Source organism: Doryrhamphus excisus, chromosome 1, assembly GCF_030265055.1.
Source record: "Doryrhamphus excisus isolate RoL2022-K1 chromosome 1, RoL_Dexc_1.0, whole genome shotgun sequence".
Taxonomy (NCBI): Eukaryota; Metazoa; Chordata; class Actinopteri; order Syngnathiformes; family Syngnathidae; genus Doryrhamphus; species Doryrhamphus excisus.
The window spans coordinates 43,425,716-43,450,879 of NC_080466.1; the positions used below are offsets into that span (position 1 = coordinate 43,425,716).

Sequence of the window (25,164 nt, forward strand, 5' to 3'; positions counted from 1 at the left end):
GGATTATTCTCATTCCAATCACACTCGTTGGTCTAAAACACATACAGCTCAAAATGTAAAGTTGGACATCCATACTTGAAATGACAAAATTACAATTTGCAAGATGGAGTTACCAGTAATACGCAGTGGTTACTATTAATGCAGCCCCCCGTTTATGTATTTTACCAAACAATGAAAGGCCTCATTAACAACTACTTTCTCATTATTTAAGGATATCTTACCCAAATACATGTTCTTATTTCACACGAGGTTGCATATGCTATAATTTAATGTCATTCACAACTAATCAGGCACATAATTAACACACAGATAACCCAGTAAGACATTTGAAGGAGTTTATTTACAGCAGTGGTGTCCAAAGTGCAGGACAGGGTCCATTTGCAGCCCATGATTCATCACTTATTGGCTCGCAACACATTGTAGAAATCATTTAAACCAAAAGAAAATGGGAAAAATACAGCAAATTGTTTAGAGAAAAGGCTGAAATGTTGATAGTAAAAACTAGAAAAAGCTTTCTCTTTAAATATATAGCAATTTTTTTTAGCCTTTTTACAAAATGTAACAAATATATATAGAAATAAACAGGATTTTTTTAAAAGCACAGTATGCTGCCCTCACTGGAAATGTTCATAGCAAAAAGTTGGTTAGTGTCTCTCTACACAGTCAGGAAAATATATACTCACGTTACCACCTCAAGTTCATTATGATAAAAAAAATTATAATTATTCAAATAGAAAATCACTTTACATTGTTTCATGTTTCTCGGATGGATTCCACTATCTATCCTTATTACAACGCAGGTCAGTTGTCAAGGGATCATGTTGAATGGTTTGGTGCAACATCAGCGCGAGTAGACCGGCTCTGTTGGTCATGGCGGCCCTGACATTCCGTTCTTGTTCAAACAGCTCGTCCAACTTGTACCACTGCGGGTGCAGAAATCATACAAGTTACTACAATAGCGGGAACAACACAGTACACACCTTTAATCTAATACTTTATGAATACTGTATACCCACCACCCTGACTCGCTCCAAATCCACTTCAGCCCGCCTGAGCTTTTCCCAGTTGTAATGTTTGTTGCACTTCCGTTTGGACACCCTGCAGTATTCGCCCGTCAACTCAAAGACATTTTTCACCAACGGACACCCGCACACCTCGTCCACAGGAACCTGGTCACCAGAAGATGAAACATTCACATGTCAATTCATCGGGGGCTAAATTATTTTAATCAATGGATTAATGGATGTATCTATTATCGTGACAGGCCTACAATGACAGAAAGGTTGCGGTCACCTTTGGGTCTCTGGAATGTTCCGGACACAAAACCTGAAGCCTCTTGCAGTATGTTTTGCTTTGGGGATTGTACACATCACAAAAGAGTCTGGTTGCTCTGTGGAGGGGGGGGGGGATAAATATACAAAACAATAAAAAATAGCGACATGACTAAACTGACAGGATGTTAGGTTTTTCCTACCCTTCAATTCTTGTCGGATACATGGAACCAAAGGAGGTCTGACTCTCGTACTGTGAAGATAAAAAGATACGTTATGATGCGGCCTCATCTTAAAGACGCAGTAACCGAATGTAAGAAACATCACCTTAGCATAGCATCTCTCCATATGTCTCAGTGCCACTTTTGGATTGACGGGATGGCTGCAGGACACGCAAAAAATCTGAAGGTCTGTGTCATCACCATCCCCTTCGTTCACCTGAAAACAGGAGACGGAACACAAAAGGTTGAAACGTGAGCCTGCTGATGGAAGAGCGAGCCAAGACCCGCATCGTCACCTCCTCGTCCTGCTGCACCGCCTGCTGCTTGGCCTTGGCGATGATGCCTTCCAGCTCGTGGAAGCGGCGCTCCATTTCGGTGAGGCGCAAGCGAGCGTTCTGCTGCTCCCTGCGAATGCGCTCCAGTTGCTTCTTGCCGTGCTCCTCAGCAATGCACGGACTCTGCTGCCACTGCTGGATCCGCTGAGGGAGGATCTCGTAGATGCGGCTGTGGAGAGCCGTGCACATATGAGTCTTATGGGACACTACACAACGCTTTCTAAATTCTAAACCTTTATGGTCGAGTACCCTTCCAGGCATTTGACCTGCCCCATGTACCCCCAGCCCCTGCACACCCTTCATTCACTTTTTGGTTTATTAGTAATTCCAGGTCGAAAATGTGTATTTTTCACACCACTAAGTGTACCTGTACACCAGGGGTGTTCACACTTTTTCAGCATGCGAGCTACTTTTAAAATGACCGAGTCAAAATGATCTACCCACTACAAAAATGCAAAACATCTATTTATTTTCAAATGTATTGAGGATTATTTGTACGTACAATGTATGTTGATGTACCTTACATAACCAAATGAGCCAATATTGCAAAACACACATAATTAACTATTAACATTTTTTGTAATTACCTGAGTTTACTTTGATGACTTGCACTGAATTGAACCAGCCAGGGATGCATAGTCCGGACAGTAGCTGCTGATAGCCAGCCTCAAGCACACTTCCAAATGTTTATCAGTCATGGATAATATCCGTATCATAATATCCGTATAATATTCCATATCCGTATGGAAGTGATATGTTTTTTGCCTTTTTACTTGGTCCAGTTTTTGCCTTTTTACTTGGTCCAGCTCCTTCACTCATTTTAGTGACCATAAACTTTAGCGAGGGCTTAAAATCTCGCAATTCGCCGACTAGCTTAGCACTTTGCATCGTTGTTTACGCATGAGCGGTGACCTAAAGGTCAAAATTCAGTTGTCATCTGACTGGTTGTCCTGTATGTCAATCAAGTAACGGGGATGGATGATAGGCTGACATCGTAAGTTCTGCTGCACTTAGAGACGTTGTTTGATTTGATTGGTCGCCCGAAGGGCAACATTCAGTTGTCATCTGAATGGCTGCCCTGTATATCAATCAAGTGACGGCATTGATGCTGGGATGATATTTTTTTAATGTCACGCCGCGATCGACCAGCGATCGACCAGTACCACCTCCGCGATCGACCGGTAGCTCGCGATCGACTTAATGAGCACCCCTGCTGTACACCATCGGTCATAAAATAAAAGACGTATTTGTAATACAACACATATGTTACATATATGTTTTGTTTTTGCTTAGATTGCAGTCCTGTTGGGAACATTGGATTATAAATGCCCTTTATACTCTGCTGTATATGAAAAATGGCAAATGTAGCATGACAAGTGACATTAAAGTCACATACAGATGCTGTGCGATCAGCGTGAAGACCACCGTTTTTCCTCAGGCGCTGTTTACAAGAGACCGTTGTCGAATAATGCATTTAAACTTCGTTTTGACGTCATTTGTAAAATGAGAGCAGAATATTATAAAAGCACCAGTGAGCAGTAAGCGCATACAAGTGTGATATGAGTGTAAGAATATTTGTCTTTTGACAGAACTTTTTGAAATGCAAAGCAGCCAAAAGAGGTTAAATGACCTGTGTGGACGCTAGGGGGTGCAAACGCACTTACTTACTTGCGCGCTTAATCATGTGCACGGCACTAAAGGAGCCGAAAAGAAAAGTGACATCTCTTACTTGGCCGCTAACTTCATGCCACATTCTTCTGAGCAGTATTTGGAGTTGGCTCTGGCAGAGTCAACGCAGTTTGGGCCGAGACACTGATGTCTCCCTCCGTGATCCCGCACGTCACCCCTCTCGCTGTGTCGGTTTCGGTCCTTGTGCTTCTGCTTTTGCTTGTGGCGCCGGGACTCTTTCTGAACACATCATTTTTTTTAATACCCCAAATGTTATCTTCGATGTCACCACAGTTTCATAAGAAGATAACGTTCTTACTTTCTTGTCAAACTTCTTTTCTCGCCTCTTGACATGTTTCACCTTCACAGCCTTCTTTCTCACGACAGGACTGAAAGGCGGCTCGTCGTCGTCATCCGTCGCCCAGCCCTGGTGAAGATGGTAAGCATGGAGTTGCTAACACGACGCCTCAAAACGAGTAACACTTGAAGATGAAATGTTGCTACCATGTTGTCGTCCATCCCCGCCGCTCGGTACTGCTGGTAGAGATCCAGCTCGCTGTCGTAGTCCTCGGAGTACCGTCTCCGTCTGTGGTGGTAGTTCTCTCTCCTCTCTCGCAAGGACATCTCCTCTTCTTTTACGCGGAGCATTTTCTATCACACCGAGCAACAAAAAGTCCCAGAGTTAGTTCAGAGTTTCCAAATGTGGAATGCTAGATGGAATTTGTGGCACATTGGAAAAATATAATTAAGTGGAGAAAACAGCAAAAATGGAAAAGCCAGCTGGAATTTTACAAAAATGAAGACAAAATATCAGGAGAAAAAGTTATAATTTGACAAGAAAAAGTAGAAAAAGGTTGGAAAGATGTTTTTTTTTTTTAATCATAATATTATGAGAAACAAACACTAATAAAATTGTTTTTTTGGAAAATGTTTTTTTGCGCAAAAGTGGCAAAAAGAGGTGATGATGCAACTACTCAACAGAAAAGATCATGTATGGTGCAGTTTTAAGACGTAAAAGCAGCCACAAGATGGCAGCAGTATATTTTAGTAGATCTCGGCAAGAGCTTGTAGCGCCCACGAGGGTACACAGTGATGGGAAATTTTAAATGCATGCACACGTGCACAGTTCGATTCCAAATGTGAAAACTGTTTAGATATTCTGCGTGCCTTGAAAAATCTGTCAAAATTGTCAAAAATGGCCGGTCCTGAGAGTAAAAAACAGCTGTAATATTACAAGAAAAAAGTAAAACTATCAGGAGAAAAAAAGTCATATTCTAACACATGACAATATTGTCATTTTAGCAGCAATGAGTTCGAATATCAAAGAATAGAATTAGAAACAAAACAAAAGTTGGAGGATTAGGTTGGGGAAGAAGACAAAAAGCTATAAACTCCCCACCCAAAAAACATTATTATTTCAGAAGAAAGTTGAAATATTTGCAAAACAGCAACAATGGGGAAACGGGTAAAGACCAAAGTTACTACTACACACTAATACACTTGCCATTTTTTCTGTAAATATATATAGAATTTCTTAGCCTACGCACATTTCATTTTTCAGTATGTGGTCTTCGTTGGAAAACGTTTGGACACCCCTGGATTGAGACGAATCCAGACTCTAACACATCAGAATGGTTTTCCATGACAAACACCTACCCTTGCTCGCACTTCACACTGCCGAAATCGGCATTTCTGCCTTATTTTATTGGGTCCCCCAAACTTCTTCATGTCTTTGCAGAAGTCACACTGGGCACAGTCCTCGGTCCTTCGGCAGGGCTCACATTCACCGCACATTCGCACGGAGCGCTTGACCTGCAGAACACAAGAAGCAGATTCACTGCAAGGACCAGTTGGCCACTTTCATTAATATTGGTTCACTAGAGCAGTGATTTTCAACCACTGTGCCGCGGCACACTAGTGTACCTTGAGAAACCGTCAGGTGTGCCGTGAGGAATTATCCAATATCACTTTTTATAATTAACATTTATTAATCATCATTTGCAAATATTATGTCAATAGCCATTATGTCAATAGCATACATGGACCCAAATATTCCAATTGGATTTGGTTTATTAGCTCAAACGGAAAGAATTGAAAAGGGATGGAATATTCCTTTAACAGAGAGGTCTCAAACTCACGGCCCGCGGGCCAAATGCGGCCGCGAGACATTTTGTAACATTTTTGGTTAGTGGTGTGCCACAAGATTTTCCCAATGTAAAAAAAACGTGTCGTGGCTCAAAAAAGGTTGAAAAACACTGCACTAGAGAGTCCTTGTTTTCTAATTTGGATTCTCCAAGCCGGCACAACTCACTTTTGATCCACGCCGCCTTTCACTTTTGTAGTCTGGAGTACTCGGGGTGCTGTACTGGGTTCTGTCAGAGTCCGGTTCCTTGTCGCGGTTTTTCTTTTCTTTTCTATACTTTATTTCTAGGAATGGGTTTTCATCTGGGAAGAGGAGAAGGAAATAGGTCATCGTTGCTGTATTTTCTTACAGCATGAATGCAAACAAGAGGCAAGACGAACGTGTTTTGATACATCACCTCTGCATGTCATGCAGTACCACTCCCGGATAGCCTTGGCCATCTTCTCCGTGATGTTAATGCAGTTGCCATGGAACCATTCATTGCAGTTATCACAGCCACTGAAAGGAAGAAATGGCATTTATTTTACAGACCGTAAGAATGAAGCAGCAGGGCCGGTGTGTGCATACATCATGAAGCAGTTGATGTGTGGTTTCCTGCAGATGCAATACAATGGTGCATTCTCCCCGTCCATACCGCCGGATTCCGGTCCTGGTGCAGGATCGATGTCAGACGCTTCGCTTTCCTGGGAAATGCAAAGAATCCATTGCATTTTAAGTTACTTAAAACCGACGAGTGGCTTGTTTACAACGTGTAGACGCTAAGCTATGCAAGTGCTACACCTCAGTGTTAATTTAAGGTTAAGGAGAATTCTAATGTTAAAGTTAATGCTACTTTATCACAATATCTGCACCGAAAACATTAGCTTATCGTGCTGGGATAGGAAACAACACTTAGGAGGTACTGATTACACTGCTAGCGGAAGTTAGGCCATATTTAGATCAGCCAACGAAAAACAGCAAATTTAGTTAAGTCTTACATAAGCACACGTCAACACTTACCATTAAAACGAGTTTCCTTTAGCTGTGAGACGTACAAGAAATAAAAACAACAGTTAATGTCGCGAAAGACAGCGAATCTCTCAGCGCGCTAACCAGAGCTAGCCAATAGCTCGGAGCTGACCTACGAAAATGACGTCATGCCAATCGGCAAGAGTCGTCTGTACTCGGAGAAGCCTCATTTCTCATTGGACAATGTTCTTCTTCTATGGCTGCAAACAAGTAGCTAGAAATTCGGGCGCCCTCCTTAGGACATTGCCTGCAGTGTTTCAATGTTTACAGTAGCCTTATACTGTACTGTATGTACTGTATATTATGGGACATATTTATATATATTATACATATTTATAAAATATAGTTTTTTATCTCATCTTATTCTTATCTTATTCATCATAAGTGGTAATTATAAGGGGATTCATCTTGATGTAGAATGGCATCAAGTTGGCATGGATAAAGGTGGAACAAATAATACATATAATTGCATTTTTATTCATTTGTTGTTTCATAAATATGTGTGTATTTAATTATCTTCACCCGCACCATCTCAGCCTGATTTATTACAGCCATTTGCTGGTGCGACCACACACACACACACACACACACACACACACACACACACACACACATTCTAGCATGAGAGCATGAGTTCCTGCATGATGCTACAACTCTGATGAATGAGGGCTACAGTGTATCACAGGAGGGGAATATCCTTGGGGTTTTTGGGGTATTTTTTCATCAACCAAATGATGGCATTCCACGTGAGTACAGTTGTTTGTTTCTTGAAGGGATACCTATAGCTTAAATATAATAATTGTAATAAGAAACTGTACCAAAAAGACATTTTCAGTGTCTAAAATGCAACTGAAATCAGTCAGTAAATGGGATCTTTTATTCCGCATGCAAATCACAGGAGTGTTATATTTTTAGTCAGAAAGAATCGATTCTGTTGACTCCATTTGATGCCCCCCCCCTCTCCCCCAAGTCATATTTCAAAATGTTGAAGTTGGTGTTATTCTGTCCTTAAATTAAAAGAAGAAAAATGTCAACCTTTCACACAAGGCGAGGCACCTGAAAGCATGTATTATTCATCAATAGCAATTCTCATACAGCTGTCAGCATATTGGCGTATTGGCACAGCCTTTCATCTTATCAATGTTTCCAAAAGGGATTTTAATAATAGATTAACTTTGCTGCTTTTTCCAAGACCTTCTGACAAGATCGTAACACACAAGCCGGTGCATCCGAACCGAGTAGGCAGGGAATAAATTATTCCTTGTGCAATTGAATCAAATGAAGATAGATAGATAGATAGATAGACTCCCTTTATTGTCATTGCACAAAAACACAGTAGTGAAATTGCCAACGAAATGTCGTTGCCTGGCTCCCATATAATAACAGACACAAAAGAAGATAAGTAATAATAAATAATAATAATAATAATAATAATGTGGAGAATAAATAGATATAATAGACACCAAATATGAACAACATAATGTAAAGTGCAGCGTGAACAGTAAATTGCCCAAATAATTTAAATAATTAAATAAATAATAATAATGTAAGTAAGGTAGAGGGGCTTATTTGGCATTCAGAAATGAAGTTAATCTGCATTTACTGTGTAATCGATACATTTGAATGAAGTATTAATAATAATTCATGAATACTTTCTCCCATATTTTAGTTTTAGTTGATTTTGAGTTGAATATTGTTGTGGTGGATGTTATGGATGCTAAACCAAACGCTGCAGAGAGGCCTGAGGGGATCAATGATGGATGTGAGGACTTGGCGGAAGAAAGAACGGTTTTGGAGACCTCCATTCCACCCGACAGCTTGACTTCCTGTAAAACAGGTATTTGTTTGTTAGTGACGCTATCATATTTCTTAGAAAATATATTCAATTTTTTTTGCTTCTTTGAAGCATTTTCAAGCATAAATGAGGTAAAATACAAATATAAGGCAAATATAAGACACTGAATACCTGACACTGTGAATGAGTATTCTACACTGGCCACTAGGTGTCAGTAATGTGACTAATATTCGTCACTTCCTGTCCACCCGTCACTCAGCTCCCCGAGGGAACACATTTATAGCAACACACATGATTCTTATTCATTCATTCATTCATTTTCTACCGCTTTTCCTCACGAGGGTCGCGGGGGTGCTGGAGCCTATCCCAGCTGTCTTCGGGCGAGAGGCGGGGTACACCCTGGACTGGTCGCCAGCCAATCACAGGGCACATATAGACAAACAACCATTCACACTCACATTCGTACCTATGGATCATTTGGGGTCGCCAATTAACCTAGCATGTTTTTGGAATGTGGGAGGAAACCGGAGTACCCGGAGAAAACCCACGCATGCACGGGGAGAACATGCAAACTCCACACAGAGATGGCCGAGGGTGGAATTGAACCCTGGTCTCCTAGCTGTGAGGTCTGCGCGCTAACCACTAGACCTCCGTGCCGCCACATGATTCTTATTCATGTCTTATTTTTTCTTACTATGTTTACTATATTTGGTAATAGGAGAGTAAAGGTTGACCAATCCAGGGTGTACCTGCTGGGATAAGCTCCAGCATACCCCTGTGACCCTAATGAGGATAAGCGGCATAGAAAATGTTGGATGGATGGAATGTAAAGGTGACCATAGGGGTGTTATTTCATGTCTGGAGAACTCTAATCATGTTAAAAGCTGTATTTAGAAGGTTGTAAGTGAGTTTTCTATTATTTAAATATGAAAATATTCCATTTAGAAATGAGAAATCCTACTTTGCTGTAATTGACTTTATCCCGGTGGAGTCTGGAACCAATTAGCCGTGATAAACGAGGGATTACTCTATCACTACAAAGTTTCTGACTCCTTTTTTCAACATAGAATTTGAGACCCATTGGAGCCAATTCAATGAAAATCGTTTGTATTGTTTGTATACTTCCAGTGTTATTTATGGAGACATTTGTGTTACTCAGAGACCCAAGAAGTGGACGTGCAGAACAGCAAAAGCCCAGCAGTCCAGGCTTCAGACCTACCCATCAACAACTCCAGTTCTGTGGCGCACCCGTGTACGGTGCCGTGTGCCACAGATGTGAGCCAGTCGTTGACATCAGAGAAGAGTCAAGGGCAGATGAGAACAAACACCTCCACCATGAAGCCACTAGATGAAGATGGTAAGATCAGCACACCTTCTCATCATGCATCATGCTATTCTTCTCAGGGCATCCAATCCACAGTCCAGGTTGTCTTAGAAGATAGCTTTCATCAGCTCATGCTCAAAGACTAGGTGGGACAAACACTGGATAGGACAGCTTTAGTCTGACAACTTGCTGCTAGAGTCAGTGTATTTATCCTCTAAAGCAGTGGTTCTCAACTGGTGGGTCGGGGACCCAAAAGTGGGTCTCGGATTACGTAATGTACAACTGTGTGATTTATTATTACATATTATTATTATTTACTTATTTAGAAGTAAATTTGCATCATATTTTAGTCATATTCCTCTTGGTATACAGTATGAAAAAGCAGATTTTGCGCTATTTTTGATATTTACTTTTAATTTAAGCATTATTTGTATGCATGCTTTGTCATGTTCTTCCATATTTAGCTGATAAAATGCCTTCATAAATTCCTCTAAAATGCATTTTGGACATGTAATTGTGTATAGTAATGTTCTAAAAGATGATAAATGATGTTTGCTTGATTTAAATGCAAGTATAAAAAATATCCAAAATAAATTAAAAAAATAAGTAAATAAATATATTTTTAAATGGTTTAAATAAAAGTGTAAAAAATACAAATAAAAAATAATTTAAACATGTAAAAAATAAATAAATAAATGTTTTAAAATGAGAAAAAAATTGCCAAAATAATGAAATAACCACAACTCTAAAATGACTTAAATAAAAGTGGATTGTAAAACGTGGGTCCCGGTTGAGACCATTTGAGAACCCTTGCAAGTCCAGACAGGAATGTGTCAAATGGCGGGTTGTTGGGATACAACGGAATGGGGCCTCTGTCTGCCATCGATGGTGGTTGGATGGAATTATCGTCATTAGCATTCTCTTCAGATGTAATGATGGACACAGACCCACCTCAAACCAAGATGGCTGCGCCTTGTTTGTTGGTTGGAGGCTGAATATCGAATCAGGTGGTGTCGCAGTCCTCTGTTAGGGATGGTTTCCCTCACTTGAGCATGAACTGATGAGGCAAAACATCTCCTAAGACAACCTGAAAAGTCCAGTTGCGATGGATTCAGTGTCCTAGAATAAACATAACCTGGTCATAACATCCAATGTTCACCTCATTTGTCATGATGTCCCTCCCTGAGACCTCTGCGCCGCCATCCTGTTGGCCTGCCTGTTCTGCCGCCCTCTGGACTGTTTACTGGCCACGGTGAGCGGGTGTAACCAGTGCGTTTGGTCGCTGTTCTCCACGCTGTTCTGCTGCGAGTCCACCACCCTTCAGCCTCTCCTCGATATCGCCCGATACTGTGGCAGCTGCCAAGATCTGTGCTGCTCCCATTGCGACTGCAGTATCTGCGATCTCTGCCTCCAGGCTACAGAGTGCCTGGACCTGGCCATGGAAATCTCACAAATGCTATACCACTAGCAGCAGTCTTGGCGGCAGGCCTGTCACTATGACGGATACGTGGATTAATAACAATAATCGATAATTATGCCACATTGTCTGCACACCAAAAACACAACCATCCTTTCAGTTTTCCCAGCTGGGAAAAAAACTACTGCTGGAGTTGTAATCGAGTCCTGACAAGCCAATGCTTACGTGTGCACGCTCACAGACAGTGTCGCTCGCTACTTTGCAAAAATGCAACCAATCAATACGCTTATATGGCCTAAATTTGTATATTTTAGTGACAGGCCTACTTGGCAGCAAGCATATGATCACACTTAGAGACGCATCTGAAAAGAACGGTTTATTTGTTCAAATGTGCTCTATTGCGGAAGACACAAAACATGTACATTTGTGAAAGGGTCGGACGTGCTTGTTGTGTAAAACAGTTTGGTGTCTGATCTGGGAATTAACCATCCACACCAGTGGCACCAAGAAAAAAAAATACAAATTTAACTCCTAATAAATAATCATCAATACGCCTTTAAGGTTTCAGTTTGTGTTTTTTTGCTGGCAGCCATCGGAAATTCAAGCATATAATTACTGAAAATACTTGATCTGAAATACAGTACTAAAGTGTCTTGAAAAAAATCAACACATTCATTCCCAAAAGTTGCATGACACGTTTAATGAATGAAATGCCTTTTTATGGGTACTTCTTACGCATAATGAACTGCATCGTAGAAAATAGTGGTCTACTTGGGACATGATGCATTCTCAGATGGTTTCACACGCTTCCACCTCCATGACAAAATATGAACTGGTAAAATCAGCCAGTGATCACCAAGGTCAATGGAGACAAGTCACAAAAGAACTACTCAAAAGTAAACAAATTACTCGGGTATCAAAAATATCAACTACAGCAAAACCCAACTGCATTTCTTATAAGCTGAAGAAAGTGAAAAATAGAAGAGTGACAAGTGATGTGGCTACACCGGAAGAAGTCCTGCTTTGGCTAACTAGCTGCAGCAGCTCATTTGGGTGGTGGGTAGTGGGGGGGGGGGGTTCCACTACACTGTGTGTCACTGTAGGAAAACGGATATAATATTTCATTAAATGCATAGACTGCAATAACATAAGGTGCAGTGCAATTGCTCTAAATAAAATATTCTTATATACAAACGAGGGAAAATATTTCACCATGTGCCAATTGATTTTCCGAATATCCCTTTTGTACCTGCTCCAGACGCCCCCGCCAGAGCAAGCAGGCAAACCCTGATTCCAGTCAAAAAATAACAGCTATATCTCTGCATCATTAACATTTGCTTTCGCCAATATTGTCATGTGATAAAACAAAAATATTCCCTATAATAAATCCAAGCAAAATTTATATTACTCTTAATCTTTAAAAAATATCTGAGAATGTTAATTAATTGAAATGTATAAAAATGTAAGCATCCCTAGTGGACAATATTATATTTTATACTATTGCATTTACAAACACACATAATCATTCAAAGTGAACAAAAACAGTTAAAAAAACGGGAAAAAAACATATATAGGTTAGTTTCAATCTGACTTTTTTTTTCTTTAAAATGTTTCTGGCCAACTTTCTAGACCAGACCTGGGCAAAATACAGTCCCTGGGCCACGTCCCACTCTGTTGTCTCTAAAAAGTTGTTGCCTTTCAAAAATGTTCTATTTCGAATGCTTTGTTTTGTTTTGAAATTTGCTGATCTTATTTTCCATAGCTTAGCCCGGCTGGCCCGGCCCTTGGCAGGATGTTGTTTGTCACGTGGCCCCTTGGTAACTTATCCGCCCAGCCCTGGTCTAGACTCACCTACCGTGATGGCGGACTGCATGCTGACATTCAGTCTCTGCGGGCACTCAGGACTCATCATAAGTCCTCATCCATGTCCAAGCTGCTCCTGCGGCTGCTGCTTTTAGAGGCACCCGGTGACAAAGGAGAGAACAGGGGCTCAGCCGCCGCCTCCGGGGAGAGGGCGCACCCGTCGTCCATGAGAATGTCTCCCAAGCCCACATCAGGGTAGAGCGCCGAAGCGGAGGTGTCTTCCAGCTCGGCGAAGCTCAGGCTGCCCAGGTCCAACGGGCTGCTGATGGTGACTCCAGCAGGGGACTCTGATGAAGGTGGTGACAGGAAGGCGGTGGGCAGAGGGTGTCCGATGGCTGCTGCACCCAGATTGAGGAGGTTATGCCCGGACGTTGCTTCTGCAGCGTGGGGTAAGCACTGGCCGTTCTGCGGGGCTTGCGGCTGCTGCAGCAGGGCCGGATTGGAGGTCAGACCAGAGGAGATGCTGCTGCTGGAAGAGAGGCCGTGGACGCGTGCCTGGATTTCCAGTTCCTGAGGAGAACCCCAATATATTCATTTGTGCTAATTGACTCTTACGTCTCAAAAACTCTGTAAAAAAAACCTGTGGCATTGGCAACACTATCTGTACAACCAAAGCGACCATGCTCCAGGATCGTGGGTGCAAGAGGTCCAAATTAGGGTGGCTGGGCTCTCCCTTACAGATAAGGAGGAGGTGACAAGCACGGTCATCCTGGGGAAACTGATCAGAACTCCTCCACATTCAGAGGAGCCAGATGAGGCGGCCTCGCGGACACGTCCCTGGGGTAAAACCCCGGACACGTTGGAAAGACCGTCTTCTCAACTGGCCTGGGAACGCCTCAGGATCTGCTCGGAGGAAGTCTGGGCTTCCCTGCTTAGCAAAGCAGGTGCTTTGCATTGTAAAATACGACTAAACAGGAAGTGAGACAGAGCCCCTCCCATAGAAGAGCAGCACCGTACACACTTGTGCTTCAATGTAACGACCTTGATCGCGAAGGAGGCTATGAGCCGCCTCAAATCCATCCACACATTTGAATACCAACCTGGATCCGCAACATTAAACTGTGATTCGCCTGCTCCAGTTTTTTCTGACGTAGTTCGATGTCCTTGGCTCGCAGTTGCTCCTTCTGTAACTTCCGGATGTAATCCACAGAGGCCTTCAGAATGGTGCCTTTATTCCAGCGCATCTCACTGTGAACAGAACAGGAATATGCAGATGCGGGAATATTACATCGGCTTTCTGCTGCTGCTGCTGAGCAAACGTTACACTTACGGGTCACTGGACTTTGGTATGAGAGTACCGAGCTCCTTTATACGATCGTTAATATTGAATCTTCTCCTCCTCTCAACTGTTCAGGACAAATAGTGAAAGAATTGTTATTAACTGCATTCAACAACAGAATTGCATTTCGTAATCACAAGTGTGAACTTACTCAGGTTGTGGTTGTCTTTTTTCTGTCTTTCCTTCAGGAGGGCCTTTGTGTCAGCATCTGATAGGGAAATAATGCCTTCTGAAACTACTTCAAACTTGTTAGACTGTTTTTCAACGTACAGTGGTCCCTCGTTTATTGTGGGGGTGAGGTTCTAACAATAAGCTGCAATCAAGTAGATTTTTTTTTACAATTATCATAAATGTTTTAAGACTGCAAACACCTCGGCATATATTTAAAACACATTTCTCAGACAGGCGTTAACATTGTCTCACATTCCACTCAAAAGTTCAAACCTTTGAATTTGAATGAACCGATGAGGTTGGACACATTAGAAATTATTACATTTTATCCTGGCGCCACTCTGCTGTAGCGTTTTTGTATCCTTATTAAAGGGGACCTATTATGTTCATTTTGGGCCCTTTGTAATGGGGTGTGGACTCATACAATAACCCGCACCGAAAGTTGTCTTGATCTTCCAGAATCTGCACCTATTCTAGCTGTATTTCCTTGGATTTCCAAAACGGTCTGTTATTTATTTATCCTCCAGCGGACACGCCCACTCCACTGTGATTCACATAATGTCTACCTTCCTTCGACATGTCCAAAAGTCCAACTTTCTATTAGTTACATCTTCCTGTACAGAATGTTTTGTTGATGTTGCGGGTTTTTTCGGGTAGAAAACTTGCAAACACTTCAGAGTCACGGCATGGAGGAGTTTGACTGAAATGGTCTACAGTTCCTTAACCAATCAGGACGCAGAACACACACAAAAAATGGGACCACTGTATTAAAACTAATAGCACAAATTTGTCCATACCAGTAACTTCTGTTTTTATTTTGGGAAGATCAGCAGGGCAGGAGTTGCTAACTGTGAGAGTGGGTGCTGCCATTCCAGGGCTGTGATAGACATCCAGTAGATTTCCTGGGAGCTAGAGGAAACAACATTGTTAAAAAAAATACTTCCAAGGCATTGTGTTACAGCATGACCTTCCGATTCCTGGTGTTACAACTCAATGTGATCCACACGTAAACAAACACCCAACATGTATCCCTTTCAAAGATCACAAACTGGCTTTACCTCGATGTGCTTCTTTTTTCTTTCCTCCAACATCACCATAATCCTCATTTTCTGTGAAGTAGCGAGTGCTATGCGCCTGTGAATGTGGCAGCTTTGCAGGCTAGTCTTCAGTGAGCGCTAACAACTTGGTCGGACTTCTCTGCCTCGTATCTTCTGATAACATACCCCGCCCAGGCAGCACGTTTGTGACAAATGGTGAGTGAGTGCCAAAAGCATATATTTACTCCTACAACTAGAATACCTGGCTTTAAAGAGACAGTGCATTCAAGGAAACCAAACTATGTATATCCACAAAGACTGTATGACTGCTTATGTCATTTATTAGTGAAAACCTGGGATGCTCTGATCAGAGTTTTATGCTGTCAATTCTGATCATCAGGACTGAAGAGAACATAGGTCCCTGGTGAAACTTATAGAGGATGAGGATGTGAGAGTACATTGGTGGAGCTGGAGCAGGACTTCCACGTTAGTGAAAGCGAGCACTCAGTGACATCCGATGAGAAAGGGTGGTCATCTCGTCCGATGGATTCAATTATTTTTGGAGTTACGAGCTTAGCTTAGAGGTTGTTGTCCACATGGCTACGTTAGCTGCACTGATGATCACACAGAGTGCCTCAAAAACTCCCTTTATTGCCGTATTTATAAAGCTTTTTAACGTCCTCAGGGCTCTACATTAAAAACAAAAATGACTTGCCCATGGGGAATCCTTAAGGTGAGAACTACTTGCCCGAACTTGCCCCATGTAAAATGAAAAGACTGCCATAATGATATCATCTAATTTTTGTGGTATCACATGAGAATCTCAAATAAAGATGAAATGATTATCATTTCTTGTGGTTGTTTTCCTACATAGATCATGACGTTGCATGGAAATCTGGATTGTCAAGAGACTTCTAGGCACTTTGCCTTGATAAATAAAAGTACATTCATGATTGAATAAACATTGTGCTTATTAAATAATAAATGACAACACAAGTTGTCATTTATTGGCACACCTGTGCCATCATTTAATTTGCTGCCGCTAATAAAATACTCGTTTAGGAGGCACTGTTTCATCAATTTTTGGTGTTTTCCTTCAGAAGTTGTTGGCAGGGACGCCATGATAGATGTTTTCGTAGTCAAACCATCGCTGATTGGTTGATCGCGAGTGAGTAGAATGCGGACTGTGGACTACGGACCGCGGTCTAAATAAACGATTCTGATTCTGATCGGTACATCATTATTGTCGAGCCCTGGTCCTACCCCCACAAGATCGTTTTTGGGGCACGTGTTGGCAGCTGAGTTCCACATGGCAGATGTGATTGTTGATGTTTTGTGGGAGAACGACCTTGCTCCAGATGTTAGGGCGCTGCAGGACAGGATCGCTGCAGGCTGCAATAGCGCTAGCCGCGGGTGATCTTGTCAATTTCACAGAAATCAGCCGGTACTGATCGGAGCATCCCTGGTGACAACACTTTTTGAAAGATGTAAAAAGTCTTACCGTGCTCGGTAACTGAAGACCTGAGTCGATCAATGTAATGATGTCATCATTAAAACTGGACTCGAGACTAATGATGTCGTCAATAACGTCTTCGATCTAGAGAACAAACACACGCGGCGCAATATAAGTCAGGTGACGGGCGTTACGTATTCACAAGTATTGTTCACACACTATGTACAGTATGTGGTGTATACAGATTCACTTTGAATGGTAAAAATAATTCTGCCTCGTGTCTAAAGATGCAGGCGCGTGCGAGAGGAGGGCTGGCAATCTGTGGGTGCAGTATTTAACGTCATATTGTGACACCGAGCCAACAAGTATATGATGACAAAAGGCATGCAACATCACAGTGGGACTTGGGGGCGCATCGCCGCAGAACAAACAGAAAGTAATTAGGTACGAAGTGAGCAGAAGGCTTGGCCTCGAACGTCTTTCTCAACAACAACGTTGTACCATCTACTGTATGCAAAGTGCGGTTGAAAAATAAAGAATTGGGCATACTTCCTCCTTGTTGGAGCCGATGTTAAGTAGCGCCATCGGGCTGTTAGGGGCGCTGTTGGCAGTGGGGGCCACCTCGGGGGCAGAACTGCACTGTGGCCCAGGCGACACACCGAGGGTCTGAGTGACGGCGTTGTTACTCAGCGTGGTCGAGAGGTACTGCTTCACCTGCTGCCTCTGCGCCTGCTGGATGTGATACTTGGTGGGGTTCTCCAAGTGGGTCTGCACCTGCAACATTTCAACGGCAGCTTCTCTTAACATACTTAACATACTAACATAACATACTTCATACACCTGAGACGGGAAACAGGAAGGACGCTCTTACTTTCAGCACCTCCACAGGCACCTGCGCTGGAGGTGGCCGGGCTGTATTTGGATGTAGTGTGACAGAGATGGCTGGAGTGGAGTCCGGGGCCCGGAGCTGAGAGGCGGAGGCCTGTTGCTGGGCTTCTCGCCTCTCCTGCTCCCGAGCTTGTTCTCGCATCAGCTGCTGCCGCATCAACACGCGTGACGACATGGCTGAGGAGAGCGATCACGGTCTAATATGGAGCTATTAGAGCAAAAGAGAAGAACAGCATTGAGACGTTAATCTTTGCTTTGTTACATCTTTTTTCTTTCAGATTGTCCCATTAGGGGTGGCCACAGTTGGCCACCCCTCTTTCAGTCCAACCATGCAGGTGGTCCTCTCTAACCACATCTAGAAACTTCCTCTTTGGCGTTCCCCTTCTCTTCCTCTCTGGCAGCTCCATCTACAGCAAGGCTCATGAAATTTTTTCCACCTGTCACAGTTTTTTTTTAAATATATATATAACTTGTTAGCATATCTTGCTTTCCAAAAGTGACCATTGCATCCTTTAATTTCTCAATAATGATTTAGACCATCCTTGTCACATCTCCATCAGGCGTCTCTGACCTCGTCTCCCAGACATCACATTTGGGATGTTCCTCTGAACTGCTCATTTGTAATCCTGTTCATCCTTTTCACTCCCAATAAAGTATAATCATCAGCGTTGTCTCCAGATCATACATCAGGCCTCGTCTTACTATCATCTTCTACATCTTTCCCTTCACTTTCACTGCTCTTCTGTCACAAAAGACTCCTGACACTACTTTCAGTCACCATCATTTGTTCACAGCAATAATGTGACATTTAGTAAGAAATAAGAAAATGACATTTTCACCTCATCTACATCATCCGGGTCATTTTGCCACTCTTTAGGTGGCACAATAGGTAGGCTATCATTTGTCTGTTTTGTAACCTACACAACAAAAGACCATTAATCAGCATGCAGCAGGATCTTCTACAGTTAACACATCAATAAGATTGATCACATCAGGGCAACTCGGGTGCAATGTTGCTAGCATGTAACAAATAAGGGATAATTATGCCCTTTAGTGTCTATATTTAGTCTCTATTATGTGCAATATAAGGGACCTTCAACAAGTTGCTACTTATTCCAACGAGCTGGTTACGTTAACTATTTGTCATCATGAGACTATTTAAAGCGACTCCAACACTACTTGGGGTGTTCATTGGCTGTCATGCAACACACACTCCATAATACTATTTAATTGTTTATGCTGTTACAGTGTTTTATTCATAGCTAATTGAACCAGAGCCGTTTCCATGTGCACATATGTTACGTCGCCAAATTGACAGCTGTGTGTTGACAGGCCCACTACATTCCAACTTAACACTCAAGATCGATATCGTATACGACGAGGTTCACATAACTAGCGGCTACGTTTATTTTTTCCTTCTACGCACTAGCTGAAAAACTAAAGAGACAATCAGTGTTTGAGAGTAAAAAGCACAACGTTAGTATAAAAAGGGGAAGTTGTGGCTTAGCTAGCTAACTAGCCAAATGAATAATTGCCAAAGAAGCTAAATGTAGCTAACCTGGTTGAAATAACATGGCTAAAGATAGGACTTTTAAACGTACTGTATCAAAGACAGTGTCCGACGGGATCAAAGCCATGAAGCCACAAAGTTGACTGTTTCTGTGGCCATTTCCAAGTAGTTTCATTAATAGCAGCAGCCCTTAGCCATGGCCGCCCCGACCAGCTTGTTTACCTCGGGCCAACGCGCTGAGGTCATCCCCCCTCCCTCCCACTTTAACCCGGAAGTTGTTGACTTAATGGAGGCAGTTATGTAATTTGCTAAATCATTCAACGTAGTCCTGTCTAACACGTTTCTGTTCCATTGTAAATGCCATTAAGCAAAACAAAAAGCACACCACTTTTATCATGTTGTAACAACCAAAAAGTATCCATATATAAAGACAATCTTTAATTATTTCTTTAATCAACTGTCACAAAATGAAAAATCCATTGCAGATGTCAAAGTGTCTGAGAGTTTGGTAGCAAGTTTGTCTGCAGAAGAAAGAAACAAAAAAAAACATTAAAGCAAAATGAAACAGAGCAGCATAAGCATTTACAATTGGAAGTTGAGATACAAACCAGCTCTTTTTTGTTGCTTCTTCCTCTTCTTGTTGGCAGCCACCAGGGCCTGGCCTTGCTGTAATGGATCCACTTTCACTATATCCTTCAAATCTGGAGCCTTGGGTGCAGGATCACTTTCCCGCAAATCACTCTTTGACTTCTGAGATTTGATTGCCACTGTCATTGGTCCAAACTATGATGGCGGGACAGACCGTGACAAAGTTCAAGAAACCACACTCCACCGAGATATAAATTGGATAAGTCAGTCATTTTTGCCATACCTCAGGATCCTGACCATCCTCCATAGATTCAGCTTCGTCTTTCAATTCGGGCTCCTCGCCTTCCATTTCCTGGTAAGAGGGCGCTTGAGTCTGGTCGCCATACGTCATTCCAGTGGTCTCAATGCAAAATGCCATTGGAATATCAGCACAAGATGAATCTGGAACACAATGAAAGCATATCACATCTACAATAAAGTGTCACTGGTGATTCTTTATTTAATAATTAACTATTCACAAAAGATGGTCGTCTTTTCATCACTCTGTTTGCATCCTGCAACATGCCATTACTTAACATTAAAGAACCTATGGTTCTTAGGAACTGGAGGACATGTTCATAAGATGCTCCGGGATTTTAAAAAATGTGTAGCCGCAAAAGTGGAGTTGAAAACATACAGTACATAAGAGCATGAGTGACCGTTACCTGCGAGAACCTCCTGATTGCCTTTTTCAAGTTCATCCCAGTCAAAAGCTTTACCCATCTCCGTCACAATCTCGGCGCTGACGTGCGTAGGAAGAGTATGTGTCTCAGGAGGGTGTGTGAAGTAACTGATCCTTCCCCTGAATAGCGTTACACACCGGGATTAAACACCGTAATGGAATATAGCTCTGTAAAGGCTTGAAAATCAAACATTTTACGCACCCCGTCCAGTCCATTAACACGCTCTTCGCTGCTTTGTCAGTGTCAGGCAGCCCTCCCTTTCTCAGCTTGCCCTGACGTCGTGCCAGCAACGCCAAGAACTCCGGAGCTGTATTAAAGTCGGGGACGCCGTAGTGTTCAACGATCTGCGCATCCATGAAAAGCGGTGTCACGGCAGCGTCGTCGCTTGAACACTCGCTCACTGAACCGACAGTCTGACGAGACAGCAACATACCTGTGCCTTGTTGCAGCGTCGCAAGATGGCTTCAACTGGAGGAAGTGGATCAACAAGCTGCTCGATTTTGACACAATTACGTAGAATCATAGCTGCGTCGGTTGTTGACGTTGCCATGACAATTCCAGGACAATCAAGAAGCTTGATGTGCTTGTCCAAATGCACCTCTTGAAGGCACCTCAAATGATGTAGAGAATAGGGGAGCTTGGTTATCAACAGACATAAGATACTCATTTAATGAACTCAAAGTGTCACAAGCTGTCCACAGAACGAGTTTGAATGACAATGAATATAACAACAAAGTTCAACAATGGAGTCTATCTAGACTAGGGATGGGTGCCTTTGACATTTGAACTGATAACTCCGTGTCCACAGGGGACAAATCAGTTGAAAACAAATGAGAAAAAGAGAATGGAGTAAAAATAATGTCATGTTATACACTACCACGAACACTAGGGGTCGCTGAATTGCTTTGTGTAGGGAAGCTACACTTAGAAGCTTTCATTTGTTGGAAATATGGCTGTTTTGGTGCCTATAAAAAGTAGAGTTGTCGGTAGCCATCCCTAATCTCGACAGTCACATTTACACAAATGATAGTATGACAAGCTTAGCGACATCATTTGTAACATTTTACTCACTTGGTGACACCGGGAGTTGCACCGACACTACACGCTCTTGCACGTTTTAGACTGTTGATCAAACTGCTCTTTCCCACATTAGGAAACCCTGGAAAAAAAGAAGTACACAGCATCATCATAAAATGAGATTTTAACCAGCGGTGTCGTTAGTCAGTGGTGCCACTGTAGAATTTCTCCAAATTAACTCCCAATCAATCCCAGCCATAAAATATATATAAGCCAAATATCAGTTCCCGACTAAAAAAGAGAAATTCATGTTTTTGTGAAAAGATACATTTCAAGCATAAATTTTACACAAATATTTTTTGCTTTTTACATTAAAAATATACATATTTTTTTACAAATACTTTATAACAGTATAAACTATTTACAATTTTCACACTTCATGTAGAGTTGTGTCATCACCACTTTATGCCTCTCGCACAAAAAAATGTAAAAGATGTAGAAATACTTTGTTGGGGTCAGGTACTGCGGTTTATAAAAATGTAACTCCAGCTTTGGTATTGAATGCGTTCAGTACATCTTCAGAATGGGTAACCACAGATCCAAACCCAATACACGTTGTGTACAAATGAAGTGAGTGGTCAGCTGCGTTCTTACCTACAACGCCTACGGTGATGGTCGTCTTTATGTCCAGGTTGCGGCAGTAATTACCGAGTAACTTCATCAAGCAATCTGCTCCAACACAAGCGCTGCTGCTGAGAAGCTCTGTGGGGGCTTGAGTCACGGGGACATTACTGCGTTTCTGTCAAAGCCAAGAAGCATAACATGTTATTAAACAATGCATCACTGAAAATGGCACATGGAATAAAATAAATGAAAAACATGTGGAAAAGTTTGACAGATACCAAATTTTTGGACTGTTGTTGAGTAGACGCTTTGAAAGCCACGGTGGGAAACTCATTCCGCAGATACTTGATCCACTTCTCCACGATTTCCTTTGACACCAAATCTAGAATCGGCATAAAGCATTTCAAGGCAGACACATTTAAGTCAAACACCTTGAATTTTCAAGCATTTTAACACTGGATGCCATCATTCCGTGTGCCGGGTCGAACTTACCGATTTTATTGAGCACCAACACAATCTTTTTGTTTGTTCCACTTTGAATGACTGCCTGCTCAACCTGAGGACATCTGCACCCTAGAGGATCGCGTGCATCCAAAACCTCCAGAATCACATCTGCAGCCTCCACTACCTGCAAGACATGGTTTAAAAACAATTCCATCATAGTGCAAAGGACTCATCATGGTGTACATAATGAAACAACAAAGTGGAACAAAGCTGACCTTTTTAAATTCTCGATAATATGCTTTTCTTGAATTCTCATTTTCAAAGTTCACATGTTTTTCCAAACCCTGCATCGCCGTTTCCTGTGAACACAAATAAACAGTTACCAAAGAAAATGCAGGAGGTGATGAGTGGGTAGCAGTTCACTGGACTACAAGCGACATAGATGGATGGCACTGCAATACTGCCTCTGTCCACCAGAGGAAGCCAGAGGAGCCATCGGTGGACAGAGCCCAGAGGGAGGCTGACATCATTGCAGTGCCCCAACGAATGTTCAGACGGGAAAATGTTAAAATGTTTAAAATGGACAGGTCGCCAGCCAATCACAGGGCACAAATATCTGCTGATATTTACCCTCTGCTCAAACTCTCTCTGCCTCTGCAGGATGTCATTTTGAAAGCTCTGTAAATTCCTCCTCTTCAAAAGCTGTTGTTCTCTGGAAATTTTCTGCCTTTCTTGGAACGCTTGAAGCTTATTTGTCAAAAAGAAATATAAAGTTTACTGTACACGTCACCTTAAACCAGGTAAAAGTCTCACAGATTTATTACCCGTTGCTTCCTGACTTCTTCTGGCTTTTTGTCCTTGGCTTGCTGTGCAGATTGCTGCTCTTTATTCGTTGTCTGGCCCGAAGCATCCGCCTTTCTTCCATCTTTATTCTGTGGAGAATAAACATTTTGATTTTTTTTCCCCAGAAGACTTCAAAAGCAGAATAAGTGTTTCTCGTTATGTGCAGACATAATACAAAATACTTGCAAGCTTAGTTAGCATGAGAAATCAGGAATATATTTGATGGCATGTCTAAAAATATAAGTAATTTGCAGCCTCTAAATGATCAACAATCCCACACAGCTCTATGACATTCACACCAGCTGATTTCGCCAAAAATAGTAGGTTCATATGACACAAAAAGGTGACGCATACAAACAATAATCATTCTTTACCACTGTATGCGAGTCAAGCGTCAACACAAGTTAGCCGAGGCGGACATTTGTCAGTAGGCGCTTACCTTACACTTTCCAAGAAAACCAAGGCGTTTCGCTCGTTTTTGTTCTGTAAAATACAATATATTGAGTACACAATTAAAATCGTGTTGATTTTGAGACAATGTCTAACTTGAAAAGCTGCGTACTTGATTTAGACATAGCTCTTTCCACACCGACGGACTTCACGTGCTTGGCTATGTCGATGACGTGAGCATGCGCAATAGAGGTGCGTAACATCCGGTATAACTTCAAAATAAAAGTTAGGTAAGCGGGAGAACGAACGTTCTGTTCCAACTGTTACTGTAGAGAAAACAGTCATTCTATTGCTAATTGCTATATGCTATGATAATCTATTGATCAATATCTGAACTTTGAATTATTTGGATAACTTTGAATGTGTTTTCTTATGCTATCCAAATGATGATCTATGATCTATAATTAATCAGTTTGTTGCGCAATTTAAGTTGAATTCACATGTTTTGAGTGTACAATTTCCCCTCGTTTATCGCAGTGATAAGTTCCCAAAATAGCCTGCAATAAGTGAATCTTTTTTTAATACAATTAATATATGTTTAAAGGCTGTAAAACCCATCACCATACACTTTCACAGACAAGCAGTAACATCTCTCTCTTGTTGAATCACTCTCAAAAAAGTTCAAACCATCGACTGATTTTTAATCATCAACCTACATGTCTGACATAATAAATTATAAAGTCACTCACAGATGTTTCACTCCTGTGATATTGTAGTGGTTTTGTATCCTTGTTAAAACATCGCTGCACTACTCCTCCTGTTGCCATCCTCCCCTTTGGAACCGAAGAGCCATTACAAGCTAGCATTCAGGCAAGCTACGGTGACACATGTAGGCGACAGGGCGGGGGCGGGCGAAGGTGCTTGATTGACAATGGTCTACAGCCAATCAGGACGCAGAAAACAATAAGCGGCGCAGACAAACGACAAAGAGAGAGAGCGACAGAGAGAGAGAAAGAGAGATTGACTCAACTTCACACAATGCAATTCTTCTTAAAGGGCCAGGCTCTACTTGTAACGGCGTTCATATCTTCAATTAAAAAAAGAGAAAGAAACCCAAAATAAATTAATATTGGAAGAAAAAAGACACCATGCC

At 42.0% G+C, this 25,164-nt stretch overlaps 4 protein-coding genes across 4 annotated transcripts; 1 reads left to right on the forward strand and 3 right to left on the reverse strand.

Annotated features, from left to right (window-relative positions):
- Positions 1–321: 321 nt before the first annotated feature.
- On the reverse strand, positions 322–6,788 carry cxxc1b (CXXC finger protein 1b). Its single transcript, XM_058053810.1, has 14 exons — positions 6,638–6,788; positions 6,206–6,321; positions 6,036–6,136; positions 5,807–5,940; positions 5,152–5,307; positions 4,000–4,146; positions 3,815–3,922; positions 3,557–3,735; positions 1,789–1,996; positions 1,599–1,709; positions 1,475–1,524; positions 1,294–1,390; positions 1,017–1,169; positions 322–923 (listed from the first exon to the last, which is right to left on the reverse strand). Exons 1-14 carry the CDS (start codon positions 6,638–6,640, stop codon positions 777–779), a joined length of 1,710 nt encoding a protein of 569 aa, XP_057909793.1. The 5' UTR covers positions 6,641–6,788; the 3' UTR covers positions 322–776.
- A 471-nt stretch (positions 6,789–7,259) lies between these two features.
- Positions 7,260–11,233, forward strand: si:dkey-245f22.3 (uncharacterized protein LOC492819 homolog). Its single transcript, XM_058056641.1, has 4 exons — positions 7,260–7,392; positions 8,316–8,483; positions 9,601–9,798; positions 10,953–11,233. The coding sequence occupies exons 1-4, from the start codon at positions 7,305–7,307 to the stop codon at positions 11,231–11,233; spliced, it is 735 nt and encodes a 244-aa protein (XP_057912624.1). The 5' UTR covers positions 7,260–7,304.
- A 312-nt stretch (positions 11,234–11,545) lies between these two features.
- On the reverse strand, positions 11,546–19,635 carry tfe3b (transcription factor binding to IGHM enhancer 3b). The gene is made up of 9 exons (XM_058054215.1): positions 19,475–19,635; positions 17,857–18,081; positions 17,535–17,759; positions 17,034–17,129; positions 15,293–15,404; positions 14,476–14,532; positions 14,316–14,391; positions 14,086–14,233; positions 11,546–13,555 (listed from the first exon to the last, which is right to left on the reverse strand). Exons 2-9 carry the CDS (start codon positions 18,046–18,048, stop codon positions 13,091–13,093), a joined length of 1,371 nt encoding a protein of 456 aa, XP_057910198.1. The 5' UTR covers positions 18,049–18,081; positions 19,475–19,635; the 3' UTR covers positions 11,546–13,090.
- Positions 19,636–19,814: 179 nt separating this feature from the next.
- On the reverse strand, positions 19,815–24,853 carry gnl3l (guanine nucleotide binding protein-like 3 (nucleolar)-like). Its single transcript, XM_058053475.1, has 16 exons — positions 24,761–24,853; positions 24,184–24,283; positions 24,061–24,104; positions 23,603–23,710; positions 23,409–23,525; positions 23,054–23,137; positions 22,827–22,962; positions 22,613–22,716; positions 22,365–22,509; positions 21,765–21,852; positions 21,127–21,304; positions 20,895–21,037; positions 20,676–20,812; positions 20,255–20,412; positions 19,992–20,166; positions 19,815–19,904 (listed from the first exon to the last, which is right to left on the reverse strand). The coding sequence occupies exons 1-16, from the start codon at positions 24,836–24,838 to the stop codon at positions 19,837–19,839; spliced, it is 1,863 nt and encodes a 620-aa protein (XP_057909458.1). The 5' UTR covers positions 24,839–24,853; the 3' UTR covers positions 19,815–19,836.
- Between the last annotated feature and the right edge of the window lie 311 nt (positions 24,854–25,164).